The sequence below is a fragment of the Oncorhynchus nerka genome, linkage group LG3 (assembly GCF_034236695.1).
Source record: "Oncorhynchus nerka isolate Pitt River linkage group LG3, Oner_Uvic_2.0, whole genome shotgun sequence".
Classification (NCBI taxonomy): domain Eukaryota; kingdom Metazoa; phylum Chordata; class Actinopteri; order Salmoniformes; family Salmonidae; genus Oncorhynchus; species Oncorhynchus nerka.
In genome coordinates this window covers 13944857-13966872 of record NC_088398.1, presented here as the reverse complement: position 1 = coordinate 13966872, position 22016 = coordinate 13944857, and the positions used below count along the sequence as shown (strand labels likewise).

Sequence of the window (22016 nt, the reverse complement as noted above, 5' to 3'; positions counted from 1 at the left end):
TTTAGCTGTATGTGATTGAATAAGGAAACAGTGAATTCAACCAACAGTGTCTTGAAGGTTCTGTAACAATGTGCTGCTGCCCTCTGTGGGCCAGTTTCTACAACTGTCTTGTGAAATCCAAGCCAACAAGCACTTATTCCCTATTATCTAAATGAAGTGATGACAATGTAAAGTCTTTAGTCCCCCACATCCAAGAAAAGTACTCAACACAAAATTCATAGAAATGCAAATTATAGATCTTTCATTCTTATTGAAAGCAAGTCTATGAAGCAGTAGATCTATGCTTTTTCTATGCTTCCTGTTTAAGTTTAATTGCATTTTTCAGTTTTGTACACCAGTTTATGGAAGAGACATTTCACAGCAGTTTAGATGTAGAGAATCATTGTACCACTATACTTGCTTGTTTTGTCACAAACTGAAATTAAGCAAACTAGAATTTTTGCAACCAGGAAATGGCGGAGATTTCTGCATAGTGCGTCTTTAATGGCATCAGGGTATAAATCAATTAATTGACCAGGGTGTATAAATGCCTTGAGGTGATTGTGTTTACAGCCAACTGGAGTTATAGTCCATGTCTAGAACATAAATGTGGGTGTTATTGGATGTCTTTCTTCTCTGGGCTTGGTTACATAGTGACTTCCCTTCCTGTGATGATCCCCTCCTGTTAGTATCGGTTGCATTCAAAGTCGTGAATATTACAGTCGTGCTGCGCATCTCAGAAGAATTCTATATCAAATTGATGTCATTCCTGAGATGCAAAACACTTCTCCAGGCGTTGAGGGATCTGAATCTGTGCAGCACAATGTGACTGCAATAAAGATGATCTGGGACCGGACCTGGTTTCAAATACTATTTGAAATCATTTCAAATGCTTTCTTCTGTGCTTGCCAGGCGCAATGGAACCAATAAAATAGTCACAACACTGCAATCCCCACCGATCTGGCACTCCAGGCAGGCTAGAGCAAATGCTCAAAGTATTTTAAATAGTATTTGAAAACAGGTCTGCCTTCTTCCTCGTTCAGTCCTCATCACTGCCCAGTGCCAGAGGGTCAAAGTCAGGGTCGTCTTCATCCAGGTCGAGTTCCTCAAGGTCCTGGAAGAGGGACTCGTCCACTTCAACACTGTTTCCAGCTAAAAGGGAGGGAAGAGCAAAGTTATTGTACAACCTTTTACAGATCCCCTCGCTAATCTCCATACTTCTCTTCAATCAGACATGCACACACTACAGTTGTATCACTCCGCTATACTTACAATCTTCCAGGAACTGTATATCTGATGTGTCAAGATTGTGATCGGTCTCAAATAGCTTTTTTCCTGGTAGAGAGAGAAGAAAAAAAGTGTTAATGTACAAATGTCAAGACGTTCAACCATTGAACCTTGTCCAGCCCACCATTTGATACCTCGCTTTACATGCACTGACAGCTACATTGGTATGTGTTCATATGAAGTCCTTCTGGGCAAACTCCCTCTACCTCTGTAGCATGCTCTCCTTCACCAATATCAGTTACCAGTGTTGGGGAATAATCAGAATTAGGTGGTAACATAGGTAAGATGTTTTATATTCATCATATGTTTGTAAGTTACTTCTCATCAGAATGTTATTTTTGTATAATACTGTGGCGGGGTTGGCAGTTATCTGTTCTCTGTCAGGACTAAGTTGCTTGGGCCGCAGAGAGGGGAGAGGTCAAGGTGTCATCATGTGTAAACATATCTTTTGCTCCACTGTGTCTGTGTGCAGGTCACTCCCTACTTTTCCCATCGGGGAGAGGAGGATGGCAGTGTCTGGAATCATTCTATGCTCCCTCTTTTGTTGCCCCCATCTTAACCTATAGCCTCACTCTCCTCTCCGTGAGCTTGTCCTTGTATCTAAATGACAATTTGATATATATCATAGGGTGGGGGTAATGTATTGGTACCATTTTGTACCAAGGACGAAATAAGAGCTTTGTTTAGGAGACCAAACTGACCGATAATTTATAGCCAACTCTGTCTGGCTAGGGGATACTCCTCTCTGAAGTAAAGTATTTTCTTTGTGTAAGTTCCTAAGACCTGTGGTTTGTCATGTCGTCTAGGGGGGGTGGATCTTTGCTATAAAGGATCCCATTTGCCATTATGTTGGGACTCAACTTTTCATTAGAGATACTGAACTGTTGAAAGTCAAAATGCTATTGTAAAAGCTTAATTATTATTAAAGGTGAAGATTAAGCATAACTCTGACTGGTGTGTGGTTTTCTCTCATGATTTGGTAAATAGAGGAAATTTCCACGACACCAGACATTGTCTTCAAGGTGTTTGCTACCGAAAGTCCCTAGGGTTATTACCAAGTTAAGACTACCGTTTCCTACTGTGCACTAGAGGCATGTGATTAACTAACTATGTTCAGGAGTGTAAATGTTTCCTGTTTCCTGCCGGATCGTGTTTTACATTTTGTAATGTTGTATTGACTGCTGCCTTTTTCTTGGCCAGGTCTCCCTGGCAAAAGACTCAATGGACTTATTCTGGTTAAATAAAAATAAAAACTTTGGTTTAGGTTCGGACTGTACATGTTGGCAGAGATGTAGCATCCATGTTAGGGTTGAACATTTTCCTGGTATTTTACACATGTTCTATCCTGAGAATAAATCACTTTTCTTCCAGTAACCCGGAATTTCCCGCAAAAACCATAAGTGCCATTCAAAAACATCAACAAGCATATAAATAGGCCCGTCTGGATTTGTTTAGAGGATTTGTTTAGAGCTTTGATTGAAAATTCAAGCCTGATGCTACCTGAGCCTGATGAGCCATACATTAAAATACATTTAATGAGCAGCACGTGGCCTGCAAATTTGATTGAAATATAATAGGGTCCGTTTGTATAATTAGTAGGCTGACGCATATATATATATATATATATATATATACACACACATATACACACACCTTTTCATAATATTTCCCCAAATGATAACCTACCTCTTTCTCTATTGTTGAAAGCGAGGAAGGAATGAATCAACAGTTAAATAAGTTATCATTCTGAAGACATCCTTGAATATTACAGGACTAGAATTAGATGCAGAAGGCTTTCACTTCTCTTCACGAAGATTGAATGGTTATGGGTCTGAACAAATAACTGCTATATCCTACTGGCATCACACCTGGACTTATTTCAAACTACCCGTGAGTTTTATTGGCTGCCGTCTTCAACTTTCAGCAAAAAAGAGCTTACGTCTCCAAAAAATCATGTCTAGCTTTTCCTGCATGTGAAAGGAGAGAGGCCAGGGGCGGACCGATGCATGCTTATTGCGCAAGACACAGAGGCTATAAGTTAGAGGATTATTATGCATAACCCATCATTAATTAGCTAAATATAAGGCTAATACTGCGTTGAATTTATGACCAGAAAAGGGTAGGCTAGGACATCTATTTTGGATGCAATTTGAATGGAGTTCAAGATGAGAGAAAGACTGCAAGAGAGTACAATGATATTCAAGTGATAGGCTGTTTTAAAACAGCAGCTGAATTTTTTTTTATTTTTTAAAAATAGGGTGACCCCTGAAAGCCAGATGTTGATGGGTAAATTAGACCTAGGTCTTTATATTACTGTAGCATAGACTATGCTGCAGCAAATGTAGGCCTACCTATCACTAGAAGAAAATGTACCATGATGAGATGATAGGTCTACATGCACTGTGAACTGCGCTCCATACGGAGATGGGTTGTCTGTCCCCAACCTGAACACTGAGGAGTTATCATACAGAGGCCATAGAGAAGACGGATTTAGACTTCGCATATCACTTAATAGTTCCATTTCACACCAAGCTGTTCATAGAAATCATTTAAAATAATGTACCAGTGTCTCAGTTATTTATCCTGGGAAAAGGGAGTGGTCCCAGTAAGTCTCAGTAACCAGGTTCCCATTATTCAACACTAATCCAGATGGTTGGGGATGAAGAGGGGTTTGGGGGTGGTATAGACATACCTGTGAGTTTAATCTTCCCAGCCTGCTGCTGCTCCTCCTCTTTCTGCCGTTTCCTCCTCAACTCAGCCATCTCCAGCTCAAACTTGGCTTTCCATGACAGGAAGTTCTCGATGGTGACCACTGTTCCTTGGAAGAGCACCTTCTCAGCCTCCTCCGCTGCCTCCTCTTTTCGCCTCTTCTCTTCCTCTCTTCTGTTTTTTATCTCGTCGACTAATTCATTCAGTTTGTCCTGAACTGCTGTAACTAGGGTGAATATCATCACCATTCCTAGGTTTTCCTCAGCCTAGAAAAATAAAAACACAGATGTAAGCCCTTTCATTGCGGAGTAAGGCGGAATAGACAGACGGAGAGAGAGACGGACAAACAAACATACAGAGCTGCAGTAAGGCGAGGATGGTGGAACAGAGACTGTGCGAGAGTAAGTAGGGCTGTCAGCCGGTGATTGTAAAGCAAATAACTGCCGGCCTCACTCACGGTAATTGACCGTTAATTAACACATTTAGCATCTCCTGTCTTCCACACATAGCCTACAATCTACTGATGCAGACCTTCAAAACTACATTTTTAAAAGTATAATTAATCCATGTATTATAGCCTTCACCATCACAATAAATCCATTCATTTTTAGACAGGTCTAAAGAAACATGACATGAAGAAAATGTAGTCTATTTCAGAAGAACAGAATAGCATACTTTGCATTGTCCTTATGTCAGGCCCTGATCTGGCTATGCCATATGGCTGTGGGCTACACTAGTTCATTTAGCATTTGCTAAGAATTCCATGGCAGAGGCTAGATAGTGTGGTTTACAGCTTATCATAAGGTACTCTACCTCAGGCGAGCAATACCTCGAGACTTCTTTAATATTAGACATTGCGCCCCAGCTGTTATTGACAAAAAGACTCCCACCCCTCGTCTTACCAGACGTAGCTTCTCTGTTCTGCCAGTGCATTGAAAATCCCTCCAGCTCTATATTATCCGTGTCGTTGTTCAGCCACGACTCAGTGAAACATATGATATTACAGTTCTTAATGTCACGGATAATCGTAAGTTATCAATTTTATTTCCCAATGATTGCATGTCAGCAAGTACAATTGATGGCAGTGGGAGTTTACTCGCTTGCCTACAGATTCCCAAAAGGCAGCCCAATCTGCATCCCCTTTTCCTCTGTCTTTTCTTCACACAAATGTCTGGGATCTGGGTCTATTCCGGGAGAGTAGTAGATCTTTCTCGTCGGACTCCTTAAAAGGGAAAAAGCTTCTTCCAGTTCATGGTGAGTAATCCCAGTTCTGATGTCCAGAAGTTATTTTTCAGACATAAGAGACAGTAGCAGCAACATTATGTACAAAATAAGTTAAATAAAATAGCACAATGCGTTACGGGCATGTAAAACATCATTCACAAGCGATGAGATATCATTCACAAGCGATGAGATATCATTCACAAGCGATGAGATATCATTCACAAGCGATGAGATATCATTCACAAGCGATGAGATATCATTCACAAGCGATGAGATATCATTCACAAGCGATGAGATATCATTCACAAGCGATGAGATATCATTCACAAGCGATGAGATATCATTCACAAGCGATGAGATATCATTCACAAGCGATGAGATATCATTCACAAGCGATGAGATATCATTCACAAGCGATGAGATATCATTCGATGAGATATCATTCACAAGCGATGAGATATCATTCACAAGCGATGAGATATCATTCACAAGCGATGAGATATCATTCACAAGTGATGAGATATCATTCACAAGTGATGAGATATCATTCACAAGTGATAGGCTAATATTGTCACCCATCACACTATTCTTGATTTAATCTAGTGTTTACATATACTAAATAATATATGTGAAATTTGTTTTGATTTGGAATTATGCACCCGTCTCGAAACAGGGACAGCGGGAAAAATATATGTAACCTATGCACTTAAAAAGCGAATGGAGGACGCTTTTCCCGTGGTTCATTTTCATGCCACCCAGGTAGGCTATACTCCTGTTTTAAAGAGAAGCAATGTGCTTAATATTAGGAAGGTTGAGAAATAAATATAGTAGTCCTAGCCTATAGAAAGCTGATGGGATCCTCCATTTAAGAGGCCATCACTCTGTTTTCTCATGCAATTGCATAGTCCATAGAAATGTTGCGCAACATGAGCTCATGGGGTCTCATGAAGTGTTTGATTTGATTTCTGATTACATTTGCATTGATGTCAGAGTGACTTGAGGGACAATAGAGTGCAGAGTACAAGGCAGTTATCAAGTTTGATAGGCTACTAATGACCATGAGCAGCATCAGAGCTTGGAGAAGCCTAATTACAGTGACTAAATGGTCACATGGAATTTGACTGCCACCATGACTCGGTGTGGCGGTAATACGGTCACCGTAACAGCCCTATGAGTGAGTGTGTGTGCACATGAGTGTAACAGACCTGCTGCTGCAGTAAGGTGAGGATGCCCTCTGCGTCTGAATCCTCCAGGTTCTCCTGGGAGTATATCTCCCACAGCGGCACCTCATCAGGATATTTCTCCACATAGGTGAACTGTAGCGTCACTTCAATCGCTACAATAACACAGAGGCATTAGGTTAACAAATAAACAAACAATAAATGTAGTAAAACCTTAGCCAGGTCCCAGATCCGTAAATGCTTTAATTAGCCAACTCGACTGACTTGTCATATGGGGCCAGGCTAGTGTAAGCCCAACAGATCTACACAAGACTCGGGCAAGAGAGTGATAGGTTAGGTTACTGCTTACTTTCATCGTTTTCCCCTGCGTCTGATGTCACAGTGATGGTGAAGCTGGTGGGCACCTCTGATAGCACTACAGGAGGGCCAAAACAAATATTAAAGTCAGCACAGCAGTCACATCATTGTTATGCAAATTAATGAAAAGCAAACAGTTCGAACAGAAAGTGGATCCCGTTGCTCTAAAATTATTTCACTATTGAAAAGTGGAAGATGTTAACTATGATCAACTCACCTACTGGAGAGCCTGAATGGTAAGATGTGTGGCACTGTCAGTGCAGTTGAGTTTGTTTAGCTAGCGAACAGTGCAGTGGCACTGACTAACTTTGAGTGTGGTGATCGAGGGCGTTTCATTATGTGATCGTTAGATAAAACAATTTATCCTAAATGTTGAGGGTTGTTGGCTTGCTAACTAGCTAGCCAGCTAAATTGGCACCACAATGCTAACCTGAGTTAGCTAGCTAGCGTTCTCCAGCCTGGAAACCAACCGAGACAGACTCGCAGAAAACTCACCTGTAAACGAGTCCGGGTAAATTGACTCTATAGCTTCCAGCTCGTTTCGCTGCTCCTCGGCGTAATCTGTCATTTTCTTCTACTATGGTCCATCAATGAGCTAGCAAAGTTATCCAATTGGGCACAGACGTGTGCGTGCTCGAAGCAGAAGGGCCCACCAAAGATGTTTATAAAAGCGAGATAGACCCCAGCTCGTCGTTTCCAATGAGAATAAATTAGTCATAGTGGGCAGAACAAACAAGGAGGCGGGCAGAGCCAAGCATGCACTAGCGAAATCCTATTGGCGCGTTCTAATATATTTGGGCATATTTCCGTTAGGAAACGCCTACTCTGTGAAGCGCACGTGTGCAATAACTCAATTCGCCTTTGCACTCCTACTAAACAGCGTGATTTTGTAAAACAAAGTGCGAAGTCTACAATACTTAATCAGTTCTGTTCATAACATATTCTAGTTTTTGGAACAGAAAACTGCATTGAGAGCAAATGTTTAATTTATGAGAAGATTTGCAGAATATCGGCCAAAATACATCTCGTTCCATCTTCTCCCACTGCGCGCCAGTGGGCTTCCTCTCACTACTACATTTGGTAGTGAGTGGAAACGCCAACCGGATGCTTCACATTTATGCATCCACTGAAATATCTGTCTGTGGGCCCACTGTTGATCGACTACATCGGCAATCCTTTTTAGTTCTCACTCTGAATCACAGAAGGTTGGTTTGACAATGTCTACTAATCGAATGACTAATTATGCAATTATATCTATTAGATACGGATACATTTTCCGTTCAAACCTCTTAGGTTATTATCTACTCATTAGTATTATTCGTTCGGTATCATGTATGAAATATTTTATACTTTTCTTCAATATATTATTTTAGTCTAGTAAATTCTTAAAGGGCCATCGACATTGGCCTTTTCCTTCATACTGTAGTCATTGGCCTTTTTGCAATTGGTTTGCTCAAGTCCTGCATCCTCTCTCCTCCATCCTCTGCAGTGGTGTAGTGGAGGGTATACGCTGTATTACCATATACACACTTATTTTTCAGTGTGCATTGGGTATACAAAGTAATGGAGGGATATGCCTTATCAATTAATAAAGCTGATCCAACAGATCAGAATGTTTAGCTTATAATGTTGATACACTATTATTCCTTCATATTTTAGGCGCAGCAATGTGCACACAGCAGTAAGGCCTACACGCAAATGTTCCTAAATACAATTTGCAGGAAAACACCTTTCTTAAATGCGCACATGGACAGAGATGAAAATATCCATTAGATATTTAGAAAGAGGGGAGATCTAAAGATGCAGCATCTATCATGGGATGGGTTTCTAATATGACTAGGATAATGCCTTTGGCTGCTAGACAATGCAAGAAAGTTGAAAGAAACCACAGAACAGCAGAACGCATATGAGGAAGTCTTTATAAAATGGTTGCCTCCATGTTTCTGTGGTGGAATTTTGGCTATAGGCTACTTTGAAGAAAGGTAAGACCTGCTTCATAATATGAAGTAAAATGTCCAGGTTTCAAACAATTAAGGAACAGGGAAAATATAGCGATGCTAATGATAGGCCTAACTGTCTTCTGGTAGATGGAAAGGCTTTCCTAAAAACTAGCTACAAAGTAGCCAATGGCAGAATGATATCATGATTATTTGCATCAATCCAGTGGTCATTTGTTTTGCAAACTCCATCTCATGTGCTACAGAAACAAGCTAGCCAAACAGTGCTAGGTGCCTGCACACTTGAATTAAAGGGTAACTAAAAAAATAAAAAATAAAAAAATGTTTCGATTTTTCCCAAGCCTTAAAACAGGTTTCATGATGTGGTTTAAGCATTGTTATGGACTTAGAACATCCAATTTTGTGGTTTTTCTATTAAAAAAATATGACTTTTCACAGAACCCTGTGAATTTCTGATTCAGTTGACAGCCTAATTGCTTGGATTGGCCTACCTTGTCACAACACAACTGATTGTCTCAAATGCATTAAGAATCTAATTAATTCCACAAATTAACTTTTAAGGAGGTACACCTGTTAATTGACATGCATTCCAGGTGACTACCTCATGAAGCTGATTGAGAGAATGCCAAGATTGTGCAAAGCTGTCATCAAGGCAAAGTGTAGCTTTGAAGAATCTAGAATCTAAAATATATTTAACACTTTGTTACTACATGATTCCATATGTGTTATTTCATAGTTTTGATATCTTCACTATTATTCTACAATGCAGAAAATAGCAAAATATAGAAAAAGCCTTGATTGAGTAGGTGTGTCCAAACTTTTGACTGGTACTGTACATGCCAGGAAACTTGTTAAAATATGAATAGAAGGGCTATGGTACTGTGCTTGGCATATACCCCCAACCTACAGTTCTCTCCCTTTCAGTCATGAGCCTCTGGCTCTACCGTTGGAGCCTGCTCTGTGTTCATATTGTTAGGTTGAGACTGTGCATGTGTGTCACCATTGCTTCTGGAGCCATACAGCTCGTTGTCCACCATAGGCTGCTGGGCTTGACTTAAGGGTCCATTGGGGACGGGTGGGGCAATATGGGATGGGGGCACAAAAGGCTGGTAAATGCTCACCTCTGGACTGTCCCCAGGGAGAGGGGCTCTGTCTCTGTGGGCCCAGTAAAGCTCTGGTACACATCCACAGCCTGGTCTCCATAGACACCCATCTCTGCCTCGTCTCGCAGGAGATGGCTGTATACAAGCGTGTCCTCGATTGAGGCATAGATGTGGGACTCGTTCTCTTTTCGTGATTTGGGGAACCTCCTGTTGTGATCTGGCAGGAAGCTGGTCCCGTTGGGGTTGTAGATGGACACTTGGTGAGACAACTGTCTCTTCTTCTTCCTACTCAACAGGAGGAAGATCAAAACACATCACATGCAAAGTAGGCTACTGTAAAGAGAGAAATGTATTTATTATTTATTATTAAGTCCCATAATGATATAAAGTCCAATTCCTACTTTGACCGCATTTCCTTCCAGTTCTCTGCTGTCAATGACTGGAACGAATTGCAAAAATCACTGAAGCTAGAGACTCACATCTCCCTCTCTAACTTTAAGCACCAGCTGTCAGAGCAGCTCACAGATCACCCGACCTGTACATAGCCTATCTGTAAATAACCCATCCAACTCCCTCATCCCCATACTGTTATTTATTTGTTTTGCTCCTTTGCACCCCAGTATCTCTACGTGCACAGTCATCTTCTGCACATCTATCACTCCAGTGTTTAATTGCTAAATTGTAATTATTACACCACTATGGCCTATTTGTTGCCTTACCTCCCTTATCTTACCTCATTTGCACACACTGTATATAGACTTTTCTATTGTGTTATTGACTGTATGTTTGTTTATTCCATGTGTAACTCTGTGTTGTTGTTTGTGTCGCACTGCTTTGCTTTACCTCGTTCAGGTCGCAGTTGTAAATGACAACTTTTTCTCAACTGGCCTACCTGGTTAAATAAAGGTGAAATAAATCAAATTTAAAAAATGTACGTGTTCACTTATCATGACAACAATGTCATACATACAAGTAATCCCTTATTACCATTTTTTTGTAATTGAAAATACCTAGGAGTGTAGCTATAGAATATAGACTAGCTACGGTACAAGTAAAATACAAATAGCCAAGTTAAATAAAGGTTAAATCAAATCAAATAAATTATCTCCACAACACTCCACTCCTGCAGGTGGTGATAGTGTAAACATGTGTTTCGAAAAAGAGCGCGTGGAACGGTGGAACAGGAAAAACAACACTTGCTAGCAGCTATTCAGCTAGATAACAAACAAAAATGTTGCCTAACATAAAATCATTGAGAATGTTACTGAACAGGCGATTAAAAGCGGCTGTCGACGAGCTATTCGGGGCAGTTGAAACAACGATAGCAGAGTACCAGCAAGAATTATGCCGTTCAAAAGAGGAGAAAGACCGAACGATAGCAGAGTACCAGGAAAAAATGTCCCGTTCGGAAGAAGTGAACGCCCGGCTACAGAGGCTGCTGGATGTCGTTCTTAAACCAGAAGTAAAGTTACAGAGACTAGAAGGTGTGTTACTTATTAGCTAAGCCCGTAACAACCATCGTTTTATACAGATACCTAATGCATGTTGAGCATTTCAATTTGAGTCATCACTAGCAAAAAGTTCATCCAATTGGAGACAGATTTTCATGCGTTTTTCATTCAAAAATCAGAATGAAGAAAATTCGAAATTTCCCCGCCAGTAGTGTTTCCACCAAACGGAGTGTGTGACGACGTAGTGCGCACAGTGTACTTTTTCATTTAAGGTTTCATGTACCGAATACAAATCAAAAGTTCTATATGTTTCCATCACATTTTCAACTCTACCAATAGTTTCGTCACAAACATTGTCCTGTTAAATAGCAAATGTGTCTACTTTCGTCTTGGCACGTGTGTTCTAGCCAACAGCTCACATATAGCCCACACTACAGGCGGTGCGGGTAAACTAGTCTACATGAGATTATTATGGAAAATAGCGAGAATATTTTTTATCTGTCAAGCATCCGTCATCAGAATTAAGATCCTCGATATTATTCACCACCCTGTGAAATTCACAATTTATTTAATCTGTTGCCTAATAAACTGCATGGTTTCACGAGTCATAGACGACCATACACCATATCATCTCGTGACTCCAACTTTACTTAGATGTGATGTTTATTATATCAATATTTGCGCATAAAAGCGTTTGCATCGCCTTTTCTCGCATCACTTATTTTACCTACACAAAAATATCACACTATGTCGAACTAACTAATTATCTGTAGGCAGTTATACAACTGTACCGAAACTTCCAGTTTCCAGCACAAAAGTTACATCTGGCTAGAACACATTTATTGTAAGCCAGCATCTCAGCATTAGAATGTACTAGCTAAATATATCATGTTCTTTTTCCCCACAGACCTCCAGCAGCTCACTCTCTCCATCTCTGAAGAGGTTTCTCCTGAGCAGCAGGATTGTAGTCCTGGTCTGGGGCAGGAGGAACCTTCTCAGATTAAAGTGGAACAGGAGGAGCTATGGGTCATCAGTCAGGGACGAGAGCAGCTTCAAGCGATGGATTATGATACTGATGATACTGATGATTCTGCTGATACAGAAGCCTTCATATCTACTGCCAGAGTAAAAGGTGACTGTAATCAGAACCCAAGTCAGTCCTCACATCTTTACCAAGTTTTAACCCAACGTGAAGAAAACACAGACAGGGATGAGCTACCCAGCACCGCAATGCAAATTGAACAGATTAAAACAGAAAATGTCAGTAACAGTGACTCTCAGCCCCCATTTGCAGTCAATTCAGACTGGTCTGAAACTCGGATAGAGAGTGAAGGACCTCCACTCAAGTCAAAGAGAACACAGACAGAAGTTGGACCAAGATTCTGTACTAAAGTCAGAGAATCCACAGAGTTGTCCCATTTGAAATCCCCTATCCCCGGTAATGCTGTTCGTCATTGTAGAATATGTGCAAAACCTTTTATCACCATGACGTCTCTAGTGATTCATGCCCATAAACATAGACAGCTATCTCGGTGTGGTATCTGCGGAAGAGCCTTTGAGTCTGTAGAAAGTTTGAAAGAACATCTACATTTTCATGTTACAGGATCACTTTCTTGTTACATCTGTGGTATATGCTTCACAGAGGATGATGAGGTTTTGCTGGAAGAGCATATGAGCAATCACAAACTGTATCGCTGTCTTGGGTGTAAAGAACGTTTTCGATAATCGCCAGGGTCTGACATTGCATATGAGGACTCACACCAGGACTCTTGATCAGAATTGAAAATTGAAGACCGCCCGACCTGGGCCTATGACCTGCAGCCTGAGCCTTTACAAGCAGTCTTTTTTTATTTTGAAATTGTAAAAACAATGTGAGGGAGGAGTAGCCTATATTGTCGTGATCAACTTGATTAAAACACCACAGCAGTTTTTGCTAAAGAAGTGACTCTGGTAAAATGTTGCAGTTCCATATCCTAGTAAAGGAAGCCTGAGTGAGGCCCAATGCAGTCTGTGTATCCTGAAATGTATTTTTTTTTAAATATCAAATAAACTATTGAATGGAGAGTGTACCTTCTAATGCATAGTTACCATATGTACTCAAAAGGCTGGTTTCTCAGACAGAGATTAAGCCTAATCCTGGACTAAAAAGCACTTTCAATGGATATTAAGCTCTATTTTAAAAGGAAAGATTATAACCACAAATAGGTGTTGCTCCTGCTACTTTTTCTTCTTGGGGATGAATCTGTCTGAGAAACCATTCCAACATTTATCATGACGGGCTAGAGAAAAGGTTACTTACTTGATCACCACACAAACCACAGCCGCCAACACAACCACCATGAGAACCAGCAGAGCTGCCACCACACTCAGAATGCTGGTCAGAAGCAGGTCTTAGGAACAGGAACACACACAGGTCAGTATTCACTGGCATACCATTATCAACCCACTCACTAACATAATGTTTCAAATCTGGAGGCTGATAACGCTTATTATAGAAAACATTAGGAACACTCCATGACAGATGAATCCAGGTGACAGCTATGATCCCTTATTGATGTCACTTGTTAAATCCACTTCAATCAGTATAGATGAAGGGGACAAGACAGGTTAAAGAATGATTTTTAAGCCTTGGGCAAGAACGGTATGGTAGTAGGTGCCAGGCATATTGGTTTGTGTCAATAACTGCAACGCTGCTTGGGGTTTTCATGCTCAACAATTTCCCCTGTTTGTCAAGAATGGTCCACCACCCAAAGGACATCCAGCCAACTTGACTCAACCAGGGCCGGTCCTTGCCGTTCTGCCGCCTGTCGTAGAATTACATGTTAATCACATCACTTTAATATTAGAATGTATCCCTATATTAGTACATTGACTGTTATATCTAATAGGCAACAGAATAGTGTTCTTAGAACAGTGTTCTTAGAGGAGCCGCTGAGATTTTAACGCTGACAGTAGATTTACGATGGCTTGGTAATAAGACATTCCATTCCATGATTAGTGTCTGTGTGCCTGTATGTCGGTGCCAGGGAGACCCAATCTCCTTTTTCTCTCCCATATGCAGATGAACACTGAACTTAAATCATTTGAGCGAATGACCTTGTGTCTATGTTACATTACTATTTCTGTATAAACAAGCAGTAAACGACCTTGAGACAGAAACCTGTAGCGATGTAACCGTGATGTCTGTTGCATGAGAGCACAATGTACCTTTGTATAAATTCTCTCATCTGTGATTCGTCATGAACATCCAGGAGGTTGGACTTTGCTATAAAATGCTGTGGCTTAGTCCCGCTGGTTGAGTTCTCAGGGATCACCTCCAGGGTGGTTACTGACCAACTCCATTACTGCACTAATTAAATAATAAAGTTAAATTGTTTTGAAGAAATCTAAAAGTCTCTCATTTGATTAGAATAATTCCACCACACCCTAGGCAAGACCAAAAAATGTTGCTACCACAAAACTAGAATACTCCCAGTAAGTGAAAAAAAAAAGTTTAAAAGCCTGCACCAAAAAAGGTCACCCAAAAGGCATTGGTCCGTGCTTCCAAGCTCATTGAGGTGTAGCCTACAGTGTTGCCTGAAATGTAATTCTATGAATGCCCATCTATTTGGTAAGCCTACCATTTGTAAAACACAAAAAATGATGACAGGACCAAAAAAAAGACTTCCAAAAGATGGTGGCTCGTGCTTACTGGGGTGTAGCCTACCATGTGGCCCCCAATGGAATTTGATGAATTCCCATCCATGTACTAGGCCCACTGTTTGTAAAACAGGCCGTTGCATTCGCTTTATTAGTACGGATTCCTGTGACTAATCAATTTGGCTATTTAAGTTCTGATTATTAGCGTGAAATGCGAAAGTACTTTTTCCGCTATGATCAGCTTGTCAAAAATGGAGGGATACAAACTTGAAACCACTGATCACAGCAATGGGTTGAAACTCCTGGACAACAGTTGTGATTGTCCATTTCATATTGTCCATTTAACTTTGACCTGTCCTGTTTTTAGGATATGTTAACATTACAGCGCATTTTTTGGTTGATTGAGCGCCATTTAGGTCAGGCTATTTGATGGGAGAAACCTGCATGATGTAAAAAAGTGTCCGTCACATTACATTATCATACATTTTCTCTCCAGTCTGTAGGCTACAGGAAAGGCCACATACTTGTTCTACCATATCCTATATCTGCTACATGACTCATGTCAGATAATGTTTTGGACGGAATGATGATACAGAGCCATAGCGATGTGTCTCCAACAGAACCCTGGACAAACTCACTGGGAATGGACAAGCAAAGTGGGCACTGCTTATCACAGGGCGGCATCAACGCTCACCTAAAAATCCCATATGCCACTGGTTGAGAGAAAATGTCATTGTTTGGTCAGTTTAGCTCATAAAATGCCACCCTCGTCAATCTGCCGCCACAGGCAGCTGCATAATCCTACCTACTGAGCGAGTCCAAGCTCCAATGAATTCAGTTTGTTCTGAGGGGAAAATGGAGGGGTGCAACTCAATATTAGAAAGGTGTTCCTAATTTTTGGTATACTCAGTGTAGTAAGACCAGAATGAACAAAATATCAGAGAAATGCTGAGAAACATTGAGCGTTAGATTTTCACTGCAATTTCAAATTCACTTTAAACAAAACCTATGGAGAGGGCCAGAGGAAGAAGGGAGTGAGAGGAGATTGAACAACACTGCTTATCATGATGACTGCTCCACACGGTCGGTCACTCACTCTTATCCTTGTGCAGTGTGATCTGTGTGAGCACGCTGAAGTCTCCTCTCTCAGGCATACAGTTGGACATGTTGAGGTAGAAGCGCTCTGAGACAGTGATCTTCCTGCCTGCCTCCTCGTCCTCCCGCCGGCTGTACATCTCCTCCAGGGAGCCCAGGATCTGCACCCTGATCAAATAACATTCATTTCTTTACAGCACATCATAAAGTGCTTTACAGTAATCTGGCCTGGACCCCAAGACCAAGCAAGGAAGAAGCAGGACCACAGTGGCCAAGAAGAACTCCCTAGAATGAAAAAACCTAGCGAGGACGTCTCAGAGGGGTACACATCCTCTTCTGGTTGTACCTGATGCACGTGTGGCGGTTGCTGCACTTCGGCTGGCTGATGTTGTCGGACATGAGGTGGGCTTCCAGCTTAGAAGGGACATCGACGATCCAGGACACAGTGGAGTAGGACTTCATTCCCACATGCCAACTAGGGGTGGCCAGGAGAGTTGGTACTCCTTGCTTTGGGCATACCGTGACAATGTATCTCTCTGTGTGTACACCAGGGGGAGAATAACATATTTGCAGTTACAGTGCTACTTTTATATAAAACAATTTATTAAAGATGTAACTTTATAGCCAAAAGTATATGTGGACACCCACTCGCTGAACATCTCATTCCAAAATCTTGGGCATTAATTTGGATTTGGTCCCCCCCTTGCTGATATATCAGCCTCCACTCTTCTGGGAAGGCTTTCCACTAGATGTTGGAACATTGCTGCAGGGACCTGGCTCGCAGTCGGCATTCAAATTCATCCCAAACGTGTTTGATGGAGTTAAGGTCAGGGTTCTGTGCAGGCCTGTCAGGTTCTTCCACGCCAATCTCGACAAACCATTTCTGTATGGACCTCGCTTTGTGCACGGGGCATTGTCATGCTGAAACATTGCCACAAAGTTGGAAGCACAGTGTCATCTAGAATGTCATTGTACGCTGTGGTGTTAAGACTTCCATTCACTGGAACTAAGGGGCCTAGCCCGAACCATGAAAAACAGCCCCAGACTATTATTCTACATCCATTAAACTTTACAGTTGCACTATGCATTCGGGCAGGTAGCATTCTCCTGGCATCCGCCAAACCCAGACTCCAGAGGATGCCTTTCCACTGCTCCAGAGTCCAATGACAGTGAGCTTTACACCATTCCATCCGATGCTCGGCATTGTGTATGGTGATCTTGCATTGTGCAACTGCTCGGCCATGGAAACCCATTTCATTAAGCTCCCGACGAACAGTTATTGTGCTGACATTGCTTCCAGAGGCAGTATGTGAGTGTTGCAACTGAGGACAGTCGATTTTTACGCGTTACGCGCTTTGGCACTCTGGGGTTCCGTTCTGTGAGCTTGTGTGGCCTACCACTGAGCTGTTGTTGCTCCTAGGCGTTTCCACTTCACAATAACAGCACAGTTACACCTTTAATTAAAACATGTTACCTGCAATCTCCCTGGTGAATGAGATGTTGAGTAAAGGGTGAGAGAATGGCCACCTCTCTTTCCCTCCAATTGTCGAGGCTGAAGCTGTGATGGACACGTTGGTGTGGACCTGGACTTTGTTTATGGCTCCCTGAGGGCAGAACTGACCCACGGTGGTGCCGTCATCGTCCTCAGCCACGGTGAGAGTGACAGAGCCGTTGCAGGGTTGTTCTGGCAGGGACTACCTGAGGTTGCAGTAGTGGGCAGGAGCTCTACCGTGCCATGCTGAGGGGGACGGAGGATCCAGGTGACACTGCCCAGGGGGGCGGGAAGACACCTCTCCAGGACGGGCACCGTCAGAGGGACAGGGGCTGCTGCTGCTGGGCAGTCCCTCCACTGACGGCACTCTGAGAAATAGAGAAGAGTTAAAGGATACAAACCAAAATAAAGTTGAATATATACAATGAGTTTGTGGTGCCTTAGGATCTAAAGAAGGACAAAGTATTTGTTCATCCTAATTGTCACACTCCAGATATTGTTTCAAGTGTAAGGGAAGCCAAAAATGTAGCATTGAATTGCAGTGATTGTTTAGTTAGGGTTTAAGGCCACAGTCACACACATGTTGAACGGTATATCATGTTATTCTTCTACGACATCAAGCCAGACCAACACAATGAGAAGTTAGTGACTGGCTGAGCAGCATAGTGTTAATAATAATGCTTATGGTTGTATAACTCAGAGCAGAGCAGTGTTGCTAGTTAGGCTTTAGTTACCCCTCCTGTCTCAGCCTCCAGTATTTATGCTGCAGTAGTTTATGTGTCGGGGGGCTAGGGTCAGTTTGTTATATCTGGAGTACTTCTCCTGTCCTATTCGGTGTCCTGTGTGAATCTAAGTGTGCGTTCTCTAATTCTCTCCTTCTCTCTTTCTTTCTCTCTCTCGGAGGACCTGAGCCCTAGGACCATGCCCCAGGACTACCTGACATGATGACTCCTTGCTGTCCCCAGTCCACCTGACTGTGCTGCTGCTCCAGTTTCAACTGTTCTGCCTTATTATTATTCGACCATGCTGGTCATTTATGAACATTTGAACATCTTGGTCATGTTCTGTTACAATCTCTACCCGGCACAGCCAGAAGAGGACTGGCCACCCCACATAGCCTGGTTCCTCTCTAGGTTTCTTCCTAGGTTTTGGCCTTTCTAGGGAGTTTTTCCTAGCCACCGTGCTTTTACACCTGCATTGTTTGCTGTTTGGGGTTTTAGGCTGGGTTTCTGTACAGCACTTTGAGATATCAGCTGATGTACGAAGGGCTATATAAATACATTTGATTTGATTTGATTTTACCTATGATTCTGATGGCGGTCAGTAGCAGCTCCTGACTTGGGCAGTCCTAGAAGGACAACTGAGAGATTTTCCCTGAGGGAACATAGATTTTCTCCTGGATGACAGAGTTCAGCTTCAGCTCACGGTCAGACATGGGGTTGGTCTTCTCAATATGGAGAGAAAGCCTCCGACCAGTGGAGCCTTCTCCGATCCTGTTCATCTTACAGTTCCTTAGGATCAGGGAGAAGGAGTCCCGGCGTTTGGCCGGCTGGAGGTCCGACAGCTTCTTCACCACTGCGACCCACCGTTACCATGGTGATACTCCACGGCCGGTTCCTTCTTCAGGCACAGCGGCTGGGTCTGACCCAGGAAGACAACCGTAGTGTTGTGTTTGGGAGGGACCACAAACTTTCACTCCATCAGGTCATCGTCAGGGAAACTATTCTGGTAGTTTGGAGAGAGCAACTCCGAAGATGACGTCCCTTCCGGTAAAGTCACTTTGAGGACAGCAAATGCTGAGGGACAATGATATGTTGATGAAGTGTCAGAAAATACAATGGAGATGTTACTGGGAAGCTGTAACGACTCTCGTTTGTTGAATGAAGAGTGGACCAAGATGCAGCGTGGAAAATGTTCATGATTTTAATATTCAAAAAACACTCAAACAAAATAACAAATGTGAAAACTTAAGCGAACATTTCTGTTAGGCAAAAAACACTAAACAGAAAACAAGATCACACAAAACCCAAAAGGAAAATGACAACTCATATATGATCCCCAATCAGAGACAATGATAGACAGCTGCCTCTGATTGGGAACCACACACACACGGCCAAAAACAAAGAAATAGAAAACATAGACTTTCCCACCCGGGTCACACCCTGACCTAACCAAACATAGAGAATAATAAGGATCTCTAAGGTCAGGGCGTGACAGAAGCCCTATTTGTCCCTCGCTGTTACATGTACAGCTATTACAGTCCAGCTATCACTGTTGACACTGGGATAAGATGTGTAAACCACAACTTCTGGGTGCTTGACTAAACATTATTCTGCCTACCTAGCTATATCATTACAAACCAAACTGCTCCTACAGATTGTAGAAAAAAAGAACAAAGGGATGTGCTGCTAGGATACGATAGTGGGGCTAAACACCCTTTTCTCATCTGGACTGACCACCGTAATCTGGAGTACATCCGGGCAGCGAGGAGGCTGAATCCTCGTCAGGCAAGGTGGGCCATGTTTTTCACCAGATTTAGGTTAATCTCCTATAGACTGGGTTTCCTTAACACTAAGGCCGACGCACTGTCCCATCTCTATGACACCGAGGAGCGGTCCATTAATTCTACTCCCATAATCCCGGATTCCTGTCTGGTGGCACCGGTGGTATGGGAGGTGGATGCGGACATCGAGCGGGCGTCATGATTGGAACCTGCGCCCCCACAGTGTTCAGCGGGACGTAGGTACGTGCCACTTGGTTTTCGCGACAAACTGATCCGGTGGGCCCATACTCTACCCTCTTCGGGTCATCCGGGAATTAGGAGGACAGTGCAGGGTCTTAGAGCGAAGTACTGGTGGCCCACTTTAGCGAGGGGCGTGAGGTTTTATGTTTCCTCCTGTTCGGTGTGTGCTCAGAGTAAGGGTCCTAGACACCTGCCTAGAGGGAAGTTACAGCCCCTCCCCGTTCCACAACGGCCTTGGTCACATGTGTCGGTAGATTTTCTCACCGACCTTCCCCTGTCCCAGGGGAACACGGCGATCCTGGTCATTGTGGATCGGTTTTCGAAGTCCTTCCGTCTCCTCCCGTTGCCCAGTCTCCCTACGGCCCTGCAGACTGCGGAGGCCCTGTTTACCCACGTCTTCCGGCACTACGGGGTGCCTGAGGACATCGTTTCTGATCGGGGCCCGGTTCACGTCCCTAGTTTGGAGGGCGTTCATGGAGCTCTTGGGGTCTCAATCAGCCTGACCTCAGGTTTTCACCCAATGGGCAGGTGGAGAGAGTGAACCAGGATGTGGGTAGGTTTCTGAGGTCGTATTGCCAGGACCGGTCAGGAGAATGGGCGAAGTACGTCCCATGGCCGGAGTTGGCTCAAAACTCACTCCGCCACTCCTCCACGAACATGTCGCCTTTCCAGTGCGTGTTGGGCTACCAGCCGGCACTGTGGCATCAGAGCCAGACCGAGGCTCCTGCGGTGTAGGAGTGGGTGCAGCGCTCAAAGGAGACCTGGAGAGCCGTCCAGGAATCTCTCAAACTGGCTGGTGGGCGGCAGAATGTGAGCGCTGATCGCCACCGCAGTGAGGCCCCATGTTCGCACCGGGGGACAGGGTCTGGCTTCGACCCGAAACCTGGCCCTCCGCCTGCCCTGCCGAAAGCTGGGGCCGCAGTGTGTGAGGCCATTTAAAGTCCTGAGGAGAATAAACAAGGTATGTTATAGGTTACAGCTCCCTTCTTACTATTGCATTAACTCCTCGTTTCATGTGTCTCTCCTCAGGCCGGTGGTAGCTGGTCCCCTGCAGGAAGGTGAGGTACTGGAGGTTCCTCCGTCCCCTCTGGGCATCAAGGGGCCCCCGGCGTACACGGTACGTTCCATCCTGGACTCTAGACACCGGGTGAGGGGCCTGCAGTACCTCGTGGATTGGAAGGGGTACAGACCGGAGGAGAGGTGCTGGGTACCGGTGGAGGACATCTTGGATCCATCACTGCTGAGGGATTTCCACCGCCTCCATCCAGATCGCCCTGCACCTCGCCCTCCGGGTCACCCTCGAGGCCGGTGTCGGGACGCTGCGGGAAAGCGGCAGCGTCAGGGGGTGGATACTGTCACGACTTCCACCGAAGGTGGCTCCTCTCCCTGTTCGGGCGGCACTCGGCGGTCTTCGTCACCGGTCTACTAGCTGCCACCGATTCTTTTTCCCTTTTCTGTTGGTTTTGTCTTGATTGTTTTCAGCTGTTTCTTGTTAACCGTTTATTCCGGGCTATTTTAGCCTTCAGGGCCAGCCTGCTTTTGTGCAGGCTTGTTTATTTTGCTGTCAGTGGAGGTTCGTGTTTTATTGCTTACGGTTTGTTTTTGGTCCTGTTTTTGTGGTCATGTGTGCCTGTTGTTTTTGGCTTGACCCATATTTGGAATAAACATTCTCCTTTGGAACTTTGCTCTCTGCGCCTGACTCCACACCCACCACTCCTAGCTATCCTGACATGCATAGTCTACCTATAGAATACATCCTCTTCCAATTCTAGAATATCCCTGCGACTTGATAATACTG

General features: G+C 43.4%; 2 protein-coding genes and 1 pseudogene across 2 annotated transcripts; 1 reads left to right on the top strand and 2 right to left on the bottom strand.

Moving 5' to 3' along the window:
- Nucleotides 1-458: 458 nt before the first annotated feature.
- On the bottom strand, nucleotides 459-7409 carry LOC115102397 (RWD domain-containing protein 1-like). Its single transcript, XM_029622315.2, has 6 exons — nucleotides 7233-7409; nucleotides 6730-6795; nucleotides 6405-6535; nucleotides 3959-4241; nucleotides 1252-1314; nucleotides 459-1131 (listed from the first exon to the last, which is right to left on the bottom strand). The coding sequence occupies exons 1-6, from the start codon at nucleotides 7303-7305 to the stop codon at nucleotides 1019-1021; spliced, it is 729 nt and encodes a 242-aa protein (XP_029478175.1). The 5' UTR covers nucleotides 7306-7409; the 3' UTR covers nucleotides 459-1018.
- Nucleotides 7410-7527: 118 nt separating this feature from the next.
- LOC135562980 (CUB domain-containing protein 1-like) lies at nucleotides 7528-19395 on the bottom strand (annotated as a pseudogene).
- Nucleotides 10971-13316, top strand: LOC115102389 (PR domain zinc finger protein 10-like). Its single transcript, XM_029622304.2, has 2 exons — nucleotides 10971-11282; nucleotides 12157-13316. Exons 1-2 carry the CDS (start codon nucleotides 11030-11032, stop codon nucleotides 12972-12974), a joined length of 1071 nt encoding a protein of 356 aa, XP_029478164.1. The 5' UTR covers nucleotides 10971-11029; the 3' UTR covers nucleotides 12975-13316.
- Nucleotides 19396-22016: the final 2621 nt, after the last annotated feature.